The following is a 12,013-nucleotide window of genomic DNA, read 5'->3' on the forward strand; positions in this document are numbered from 1 at the left end:
ATCAAATTAAAGCGTGCCATTTAAATTCCATTCAGGATAGAATAGAATTTCATAAGAAGTAATAGAATTTTTTGATACAATTCAATTTTCTACAATTTTATCATGTTTTGAAAAAAAAAAAATTAAAATCTGAATCTGGAACGATTGGAATATTCGAAGCAAAGCACTGTTGGCTAAAACATACAGTGCTAAATGGAACGGGAATTTAGTAAATTATTTAATATATAGCGTCCAGTTCCCCTGCACGGAATTTCGTACTCTTCTTCTTGCTTTTTAGTCTACGTAAAACTCTTCAACATTATTACTCTCTTTCGCTCTGTGTTTATAGTTGAATCAATAAAAAATAAATACGTAAGTACGACTAATTAAGTTTTTGTTTGTTTTATTATCATTATTATATTTGTTTAGTTAGCATACGAAAAAACATTTACTAGCAAAAAGTTAACATTGTTTTCAATTATCATTAGCAATTTTACTTTCGTTGCAATCCAACACTGCTCTCACCGCTCTCTTTAAGTTTTTTCTCAGCTTTATGATATTTTTTGTTTGTTTATAAATTAATCGCCCTTCACTATTTCGTATTTATTTATATATATTTTTTTTATGCTAATTCAAATAAAATTATACAATTTTCGCTATATATAATATAATATGCCTATTGCCATTATTCACGCTGCGTGGCAGTTACGTTAACGTAACAAACACCTTAACAAACACTTACGAAATCATACTACCTTAGTGGAATATTTGCTGCTTGACTGACACTTCCTTTGTGTAGTTGCTTTCGTATGTGTTGTTATTACTGTTGTTATTGGATGTTACGTTGCGTCAGTTTATCGTCACAACATTGAAATTGATTGACGTATAAAAACGTAACGGCGCATGCACCAACAGCGGAATAAAAAAGAAACGCCACTACAAGTGACAATTGAGGAGAGCATGCGTGCGAGAGCGGTACATACATACATACGTATACTCGTATTACATACAATACATAGTACATACATTTATGGTTGATTAGGCAGTTTAAATTTGCAGTAATAACGTTGCGCGGCACTTTACTTGCGTTACGTTATAGTATGTATTGGGTTACGTGTCAACAACCAGCACAGCACAGCGTGAAAAGCCCATTTGCATTTTTTTATTTATTTGTATTTTTTTCTTTTTACTTGCATTTAATTTTTAATTATATAGTTATATGTACCTTTTTTTGCTTTCTGCTTTCACACAAATCATATAGATACATACATATATATTTATTATATTTATAATTAAATTTTTTGCTTTTGTTGACTATATACGAAGTTACACACAGCTTACATTGGTTTTGTTTGCTTTTTCTCTTTTCTATGCTATTTATTTTCATATAGATTATTTTGTAGATCATTAATTTTTACTATGCATTTATTTATATACTTTTTTATTATTATTAAAAATTTATTTACGCTCTTGTATTTTCAATACTTTTCTAGTGATGATGTTGGATGAGCTTATTGGCTAAAATGTGAGAGATTATGTGGGTGGCCAGCTGAGTGAGTGTACCGTTTGCTTGATTGGTTGAGTAAGTGAGCGCTGTGAGAGCGTATGTTTTCAGTGTTATTAGCGAACGTTAAGACGATTCAACATAAAGTGTTGCTGTCTTGGCTAATATCGGTACAGAAATAAAACACATAAATATAACACGCTTTATTAAATAATGGCGGAAAAATATTGATCTTCACTAGATAATTAAGTAAGTGATTGTAGATGGTGAACTGAGTAAGAAATGCTTTGTACGAAATGTAGGTGTGAGAAGTAAGAGTGAGAGAGTAAGACAAAACGTAGTTAAGTACATTTTGGGCACACCGAGGTTGGTGTCAAAAACAAGTTTGAATTTTAAGAGACCAACTTTGTTTTTATTACTCGTTTACTTGAGCTGAATTATTTCATTAATAAAATTCCGGTTTGTTAAGATTTGTATTATTTTTTTTGTTTGTTTTTTACTAGCTGGTGGGCATTTACTATACTAAATAAGTGTATATATATATTTTTTAAAAATATATTAGATTCTATAAAGCTGGTTGGTCATTTTGTTTATTTTTGGGTGGGTGAAAAAGGCATAAGCGCGAAAAATACTTTGATGAAATTATTAAATAAGCGAGTCATTTGATGCTGGCAGAGAGAAGTAACAGAATTTTGTGAGGCTCTTAAAATATGCTCTACGTGTTTACGCATCAAAGTGAAAACCCTTCAAGAAAACTGGTTTTATGAACCATTTTTATTTATTCTAAATAATGCTTTGGTTTTAATATTGGAATGGGGCATAATTTATACGCAATTGCTTACTAATTGGCTTTTGAATTCCGTTTGTTTTTATTGAAATATTTTTGTTTTTTACTTTCCGTCAAATGCAGCATACGCAAATCACTCATTCCAAATAAAGAAGAATGAAGAAGATGAGCGGGTTGACCGGGTGAATATTCATTTCAAGGAATTGTTTGCTTTGCCTTGAAAGTTTTCTGCCGCAATAATTATGCACCAGCCCAATATAACTCTTTTTACCATTTTCAAAGAAGTAGAATTTCAAATTTAGAATAGAAAATATTTAAAAAATTTAAATTATGATGAGTTCTATACTCTACCATTTAAAGAAGAAAATATTTTCGAAAAATATAAAAACTTTAAAAACTTGCCACAATTTTGCATTATATAAAAAATTATATAATTTTACAAAAAAATTATAAAAATTTTAGACAAAATCATATAAATTATAAAATAATAAATTTCAAATCAAAACTTAAAAACCAAAATTTCATGAATGACAAAAATATATTAATCAATTTTAAGGAATTTTACGACCTAAGCAAAAAAATGCCTTTTTAATACAATTAAAATAAATTTTTTAAATATAACTTTGCCAAAACAAAAATTATATGTATTAAAAAGTTTAATTAAAGAAATTGAAAAACATTTTTAATGTTTTAAGGTTTTAAGATTTTCTGAATTGACAATCTTGATTTGCCAAAAAATGGTATACACATATGTATGTATTTATAATTTTTTTTTTAACATTTTAAATTAAAAAATTTAGTTAAATAAATTGAGGTTAAAAAAGTTAATCTACAAAATCTTAATTGGCCAAAACAAAATTAAATTTTAAAGTGAAATATGTGAAAAAACCTTAATTTAAAAATTTTGAAAAATGAGGTTAAATAAAATTAATAATGAAAAATTATAAAGCGCGCTTAAAAAACGCGTTTTTAATAGAATAAATATACATTTTGTAAATATAAAAATTTAACAAAAAAATGTATATGTATGAAAAAGTTTAATAAAAAAATTGAATAAAAAAATGTTGTTTAATAAAAGAAGTCAATTTACAAAATCTTAATTTACAAAAATATGTATACGTATGTATTAATTTAAAAAATTTAAGTTTAATGAAACAAAAGTTTAATTAAAAAAAATTTTAGAATTTTTAAATAAAAAACGTAATTAAATAAATTAAGGCTGAAAGAAGTCAATTTGCAAAATCTAAATTTACAAAAAAATATATGTGCATGTATGGCATAGTTAAAAAAATTTAAGTTTTAATAAAATAAAAGTTTAATGAAAAAAAATTTTAAATTTTAAATAAAAAAACGTAGTTAAATAAATTGAGGTTAAAAAGGCAATTTTCAAAATCTAGATTTACGGAAAAAAAGTATATATATTAGTTAAAAAAATTTAAGTTATAATAAAATAAAATTTTAATTAAAAATTTTAAATTAAAAAATGTAGTTAAATAAATTGAAGGGGAAAAAGTCAATTTACAAAATTTAAATTTACCGCTAAGTTTCGAAAGTTTTAAATTGAAAGATGTAGATACATAAAAAATGAAAACCTTAAACATTTCTTAGTTGATGTTAAAAGCCTAAAAATTATGAACAAAACTTAAGAAACAAATATTTAAAACAATCTTAAAACAAGGCAGCTGCTTGCGCTGGAAATTAAAATTTAAATTGGTAATTTATGCACTTTTTAAAATTTTTAAATAAATAATAATAATAAGAATAATAAAAATAAGAAAAAACTAAAAAAATCGTGAACAATAAATTTTAATTAAATAAATTTAAAATTTATTTAAAAAAAAAAAATTTAAAATTTATTGTTTAAATTTAAAATTTATTGTTTGAAACTTAAAGTTAAAATATGCATTTTCAATATACATACATGGATACATAGAAGTGCAGCTTTGAAAGCTTAGGCGGAACTTTTTGTATATAGAGAGATTCGTTACAGTGTTGTTAAGCGTAAAGTGTGTGAAGGCTGAACACTTTTGTTTTTGGTTTTCGATTTCGAACACAGTTTAAGTACATTAACCATTAAACAATTTAATTCAACTAACAAAAAAAAGATTACTGAAAAAGTACGCCAAAATATTTAATACTTATTTGTGAAGCATCTTTTTGTAATTTTGCAGCTCCTTTTTTTAGCTTTTTTGCTTGCTCTTATTGTGTGTCCCCGTTGTGTGTGTATGTATGCATGGGTTTGTATGTGTTTTTATGTATGTGGTGTATTTTTGTTAATGTTTAATTATTTTTCACATTCTTTATTTACTATTATTTGGTTTATTTTATTTTGCAAATTTTCCTATTATGAGCAATTTTTTATTTTCTCGCACATTCAATCATTTTTTAAACTGTTTCCTATATTTTCTGCTTTATCATTTATTTGTTTAATTTTCTCTAGTATAAGAAGTGAAGAGGATTAAATTTTATGAAATTCTTTTTGCTTTCAATTTACTTTAGCATTCTTTGCTATTTATGCTTATTTTCAATTTCAATTAAATATTTTCACTATTGATTTCATCAGCATTGCGTCAATGTCAGGTGCGGCAACAGCGCACGACATTTGGGAGCTTCACTGCTAGCTGCTTTTTATTACTTGTTTTAGTGTTGTTTTAATTGTAATTTACTAAAATAATGGGTTTTGTTTTTAATTTTTATTTAAAAATCTACAATTTATGTACTTTGTTTTCTTATTTAATTATAATTTTTTTTAATTATATTTTTCTTTACGTTTATATATTTTTTTTTTATACTATACTCTTTTGCTGCTTTCTTCTTTATTTCATACTTTATTATTATTTAGTTTGGTTTTTTATTTTAAGGGGAGGGCGCTTAGATTTTAATAACAAATTTAAACAAATTTTTCTTTGCATATCTTTCCTTTTAAATACTAATAATAATTTAATTTATATAAATTTAACTTTCACTGACACTAAACAGCATTTACAGCGCATGCGTGTGTGTGTGTGAATGAGTGTGAGGTGCAATGAATTTGTTTGTGTTTGTGGGTGTGGGTGTGGTGTCATATTGTACATGTAGCGTTAAACATATTCATACATATATTGGATACTTGTATGTGTTACTGGGCATGCCCAGTTATTCTTTTTCGCTCCGAAAAAAAATCTTTCATGAGATTTTTAATAAAGAAAATTATATTATAATTAAAAAAAAACTCTCATGCGATTTGTTTCTTCTAGTGCTAGCGCTAATTGGTTTGAAGCGCGCGATCAAACTTTTTACGGAGGCATTTTTTGTTTGTTTATGTAGTGTAGTTTGCTTTGAAATCATATGTTTCTGTGTGTATGTATTGTTATTTACTTTACTTTAAACGGTTATTTTGCATTTAAATATTTTGCTTATTGTTATACTCTCTTCCTGCTTGCTCATTTTGCCACTAAACTGCTTGCTCCGCTTTGCGTTAAACATACATACATACAAATCGCTTAGAAATTGTTTGTTTTTGTATTTATATATATGTACATATATATATATGTATATGCCAGTGTAAGTACATAGTTTATATTTGTTGTATTGTATTGTTTGTTTGTTGCTTTTGTGTTTTTTTTCGCTGCGCTGGTTTTCGTTATTTTTTTTCATTAAAATTTCTCTTTTTTAATCATAATAATAATAATATTTTTTTTTTTATTTTTATTAAACTCGCTTTCTCTATTCAAAAATATCAACAAATCCTAATATGTATTCTCAATAATTAAAATCTACTAATTTTCAAAAAACTTCTTTTTTACTTTGCTATTTTAAGTAGGCGTTAAAGTAAAGAAATACATAAGTACGAAAAAAAGCTTTTGAATTATTATCAAAATTGTAAGCACATTTTGCACTTTGTAAAGCATATTTTTAACTACCCTTTTTCTTACCATAAATCGAATTATTTTTATTATATTTTCAAGTTTTTGCAAATTAAATTTAATTTAAAAAAATAACTTTTTTCCTATCGCTGCAGTGTTTCTTTTGCGTTTTGTCTATATTTTTGTGTTTTTTGCCATTTTACAATTTTTTTCAAAAATTAATTTATACGAGTACGTATGTACATATGTATGTAATAAATGATGCCTTGTTACGCTTTGTCTATTAAATTATTTATTTATAGTATTATTTCTTGCTTTTCGTTTTTTTGTTTTTTCTTATTTTTCATTTTTATTTGGGTTGCTCTCGCTCTATTTTGCAGTTTAATTAGATTGGTTCAATGTGTTTTGTGTAATGTTTTTCTTCGTTCGCAAAATAAATATTTAGCTTTTTTATACTATGAACTTCTTTTTTACTATTTTGCTCACATTTTTAATTTATTTTAATTCATTTATTTATTTTGCTGTTGCTGTTGTTTTTTAACTTTGTTTTCACTGCTCGCATATGCGCCAAAATTTTGCTCTTTATTTTAGTTATTTTTTCGGCCTGTTGTTCTTTGGTTGTTGCTGTATTTTTGTCATGCATTCTTTATCATCTTTCTCTTCTCTCTTCATCTTTCCCTCCACCCCTTCTTATCCCACTTAGCACACATTGCTTGCAATCTACTTGCCTTTGCTACTTTGGCTACTCTTCCTCTCTCTTTCTCTCTCTCTCTCTCTTTCTCTCTCTGTTTCTTTGATCTTTTCTCCACTTTTGCCTCCCTTTCTTTGCATGCTCATTTACTTAATTTTGCTACTGGTTGTGTTTATGTTATTGTTTTCTTTTAATATCTGAAGTTTTTTTTATTTGCTGCTGCGTTTCTTACTTCTCCTGCTAAGTATTCTCTTTGTTTTTGTTTATTTAATTTAATTTTTTTAAATTATTTTTGGTTCTTGTTATGGATTTATTAATTTATTTTATGTGCTTCGTTCTCTTATTGGCTCCGCGCCATTTCTTAATCAACCATCAATTCGAAGTGGACGGATCCTCTCCTTTCGTAGCGATCGTGGAAAATGTTGCTGGCCCAGGCTTTGCATTCAATGTTGATCAAAACGCCGGCTAAAGGAAAAGATGTAGAAAACATTAGTAATAAATAAAAGTTAGCAAACATTTTTATAGAAAAGAGTAAACAGTTTGAAAGCCAACGATAGACTCGACATTATCTTACGTTTCCACCCGCTCCGTAATGAGTCGGATTTAAGTATATCCGGTCAAGAAATGTCAACCCAGTAGCACTCCCGGTACATGTATGGGGAATATTTATGTTGCTAGAACAACAAAAACAACATTTTCTTACAAGCAAGTAAGCGGTCAAGGAGAACGCACCATCTTCTACTCAGCAACTATTAAAGATTTTTGGCGGAAAATTTGGAACAAAAAATATCGAATAATAAAAAAAATTAAATTTAGAAGAAGTTAGGAACTTCGTTGTATATTTTCATAAGTCTTGCACATTTACCAGAGTTTGTACTTGATTTTATTTAGGAGGAACGAATGGAGTTTTCGAAACATTGTGCAAGTTTTTGTAATATTTTCTTAAATTCTAAAGAATTAAGAATTTGTTTATTCATGGCACATTGAGTTTTGTGAAAAGTTGTGAAATTCGCACTCTCTAAGCACAAACTGACATTGTCACAACGACATTGTCACAGGTCACTGCACATTGCGTAGTCATCTGCAAAGGATTGGGATATGATCCACTGGCTACTGTTTAAGAATTTCACCGACAATTACGAATTCTAATAAATTTTTGGAAACTCTCCAAATTTAAAAGAATGTTATCTTGATTTGATTCAAGCAAGTTGAATTGAAAATTTATAAAAATCTTAATTTTTGGATGTTTTCTTTTGTTGTTTGACATAATTTAGCGTATTTTCATATGAAGGAACAAGTGGAATTTTCGCAACATTTACTTTGGAATAACTTTTACAGACTTTTAGACAGGAATAATAAAGTTTTCAGATGATAACTGATTTTACTGCGCGCGATATATGGGACTTAAAAATCGTAACGTTCCACTTATTGAACTTGAAATTCCGGCGATATATTTTCACTGAAAGTCATAATATTCGCTCTATAACTTGACTTGGCTTAAATAGAATAGAATCAAGGCAAGTTTTTTCAGTATTTATAAATGATTTGAAACTGTAGATACCTCCATAACATCAAGACGTATACCACAAATAGCCAAACACCCAAAGTGGGTGAAAACGGCAATTAAATATATATATATATATATATATATATATTTCATATATCATATATATATATATATTCCATTTTTGTCCAGCTTACAAATTTAAAAACATTTTATCTTAATTTGATTTCAAGAATTTGAATTCAAAGTTTAAGAACATTCTGATTTCTATCTTAGTGCTATTAATTTCGTAATAGAAATAGTTAAAATATAGGCATTTTCTTTTGCCTTTTGCCATAATATAAAGTATTTTTATATAGAGGAACGATTGGAATTTTCGAAACATTTACTTTGGAAAAATTTTTAAATACTCGTACAGACTTCTAGACAGGAATAATAGACTTTTCAAATAACACTGTTTTTTTGCATCCACAATTATATTTTGTTAAAGAATTTTACCGTAAATTAAATATAAATTATATTACATCCTTGTTCGGCTTACAATTTGAATTAAAAATTTAGGAAAATATTGACTTCTATGAGTAGTGTGAGTAGTGCTATTAATTTGGTAACTCATACAGTAGAAAAAATACACATTTTCGAACAAATATGTGTTTTCCTTTGTCTTTCGTTATAATTTAGGGTATTTATGTATAGAGGAATGATTGGAATTTTCGAAACGTTTACTTTGGAAAGATTTTTGAATAACTTTTACGAACTTCTAGGCAGGAATAATAGAGTTTGCAGATAATAAGTTTTTTATGTTACAATTTTGGTTATGCCTTTTTATTGAAAGTCATAATATTCGCTCCATAACTTGACTTGTGTTTATAAAGAAAAATAAGTAACTTATCAAAAAGACTTAAATAGAACGTAGCCAATTCAAAATATTTGCTAAAACCCAAACTGTTCTACAGCACAAAAAATTCATTAAATCTCCACATTTAATCGTAGCACGTTTTGGCAATTTTGTCGATAATGAAGGTTTGTAGAAGTATATGTGCAATAAGTGTTTTTTACAAGTAGCGACAGAAGCCCTACTCAAACGCACACTTATTTCCTTATATTTTTATTTTCCTACTTACTGTTCAGCTCCATTTACTTAGTAATAAATACCTGCCGCGCAAGCAATCTGTAAGGTAAAGGCCAAACTTCTTTAATAACTTGTCTGCCTCATAAGCCGCCTTCGCTCATCAATGATGCCTAAAAGCAGCTTTATCAATGCAGAGAGTTGAGTGCTACTAGCAAAAAATACATATAAATAATTCCTATGTTTCATTTTGATAGAACTCGAACTCATGCGTTTCCATTAACTATGCCAATGTACTTTGCGTAAGCACACTCGACCACAGCACAACATTTGCTTGGTACTTAAGGAAATTTCCATACAGCTAAACATGTTTATGAGCAGAGTAAGTAAATATGCAAGTGGATGAGAATCAATAGCCCATTTACATAATCACCCCCATATTGCTTATATATAGGTAGCATACCATATGTCCATGTATGCATACATCGAGTACACACTTATCAGTGAAATCGAATCTAAATGGAATGTCGTTTTTGTAAATGGCTCTTTAATCGTTTAAGTAAATTTGTTCTACTCCAAAAAGCTTTTTCCCAAATCTTTTTATGGCTGCCTTATCGGGCGTTGCCATAGCTCAAGTTTCTGCACCATACAATCAGACACGGCTGAGTACGGGCTTGTAAAACATTGTTTTTGTTCACAGAGATTAAGCTTTAATTTTTAATTGATAAATCAGCGCATTGCAGTCACTTAGAATTAATTTTAAGACCCATATCCATAATTATTTATTAGAAGCGTATGCGCTGATTGCTTTTGTGATTACGTGAATTGTCTGATAAGGTACTGGCTGCCTCATTTAAATAGCTCAGTAGGTATTCAGCTTGCTGGTGGTTTATTAATGAGTCTCATTATATTATATTTTTACTACGTTTGAGTTTGATGAAAAAAATGCATGTCAGTTTTACTTCTAGGAGGGCATGAAATAAGTGTAGGAGAACAATATCTTCATCTGCAGGAATCATTGTGTTCGAACAAAAAGTAGTTCTAAATCTACCAATTTTTTGAGTAGTCCTAGAATGTTCTTAAAATTTTAATAATATTTTGTATCCTGATCTTTAGTAAAAAAAAATTTGCCCGCTTATATCCTCCTTGCAAAACTGAAATAGGCATAGAGTAGTTTAAACTCTTCTTATTTCGTTTTCGATGAATTTTTTACATATCTGACATTTAATACCTGATGTGAACATCCATAGGTATATAGAACATGGTCTAAGGGTAGTCTTTCCATGGAATGGTTAAATTAGATTTAGGTTGAGATTTATTGGAGGTTTGCACTTCGACCTCATGGCTTTTTGTGCCCTCTACTCGTCACAGTACCTCATCCAGACCCAGTTCTCTTATTAAACTTAAGATAGATCTAGGTTGAACTGAGCGTGTTGGCCTTTCTTCAGGCGGTAAATGGCCGAGATGGTTCGTGCCATAGCGCTGCACTCAAGGAGAAAGTGCATTGAAGTCTCGTGGGATTAGTCGCAGAAACGACAAAAAAAGGGGACCATATTCCGATCATCAGATGACAACGCGGTCTGCAATGGCCTATGAGAATGCCCGTGAGCATTCTTAGTCTCTCCGTGGTGAGAGTTATGAGTTTTAAAAAGCTCTTTTGGTTGTACCTCCAGTAAAAATTTCGCCTGGCATATCCCCATAGTTTGGTGCCAAGAATCACCGAAAGATCATTTTTGGATGTATTTATAATAACTTCCCTTATCTTTCCCTCCATGGAATGGTAGTTTTGGCGTTCTTTAAAATTTTGCTGAGACAGTCAAACTTCTGAGAAAAATACCTGTATACATGGTTGAAAGCTAAGATTCCTGGTCTAATATTTTTGTTTTGATTTTCTTTCTTATACTTATAATATAATATATTTGGTGGCATAAAATTAATCATCCAATTTTATTTTCTAATACATTTTTAAACTAAAGGAAAGAAAAACGATCTTTATTTTCATTGCTTGTCTGTTGGTATACTGCGGCTGTCTCGCTTACGACTGTCAAATATGATTTAAATGCGACGCCATTTGCAAAAATTTTAAAACTTCCGATAGGGTGATTAATCCTTACATCCCTTATTGAATACATAGACCTACACGCTGTTTGAATATTTAGAAATTAGAAGTAACTGAATGTTCTCCAATTCCCCCGGTTTAAAACTAATTTTAATTTCTGGAAATAGCGAGACTTCATCAAGTACAAGTTGTACAAATTTTCAAAAATGCCCAAAAACGATATTTTTTCAGTTTTTTAACCTTTCAATTCTAAAACATGATGGAAACATTTTTATTCCAGATTAAATCGAAAAAACTACGAGACGTTTTTTTGGCGCAGAAAGCGTTGAATTTCGTAGGTCTATTTTGTAATTATACGAGTAATAGATACACCAATAAGAGAGGGCCAATACCAACATATGGCTCCGAAGTATGGTGCATGATGAATTTAGTAGAAGAGTTTCTAAAAGTATTCGAAAGGAAAATACTGCGCAAAATCTTTGGCCCGAAGTGAAATTAAGAAGCTGCGAAGCAACTCAAGCAAGTTCAATAAATCGCAGAGGATAAGATGGCTGGGATATGGGAATGGAAAACCC

At 28.8% G+C, this 12,013-nt stretch overlaps 1 protein-coding gene across 5 annotated transcripts in view; it reads right to left on the reverse strand.

Annotated features, from left to right (window-relative positions):
• Window positions 1–6,437: 6,437 nt before the first annotated feature.
• The window catches only part of LOC129247168 (sodium/potassium-transporting ATPase subunit beta-2), a 173,136-nt gene continuing 167,560 nt past the window's right edge, over window positions 6,438–12,013 (reverse strand). For all 5 annotated transcript variants that reach the window (XM_054886153.1, XM_054886152.1, XM_054886154.1 and 2 more), the window contains exon 8: window positions 6,438–7,271. In XM_054886153.1, coding sequence (XP_054742128.1) covers window positions 7,168–7,271 — 104 coding nt within the window. In that variant the 3' untranslated portion in view covers window positions 6,438–7,167. The remainder of the gene's footprint in view (window positions 7,272–12,013) is intronic.

Source organism: Anastrepha obliqua, chromosome 5 (genome assembly GCF_027943255.1).
Source record: "Anastrepha obliqua isolate idAnaObli1 chromosome 5, idAnaObli1_1.0, whole genome shotgun sequence".
In the NCBI taxonomy this organism is placed as follows: Eukaryota; Metazoa; Arthropoda; class Insecta; order Diptera; family Tephritidae; genus Anastrepha; species Anastrepha obliqua.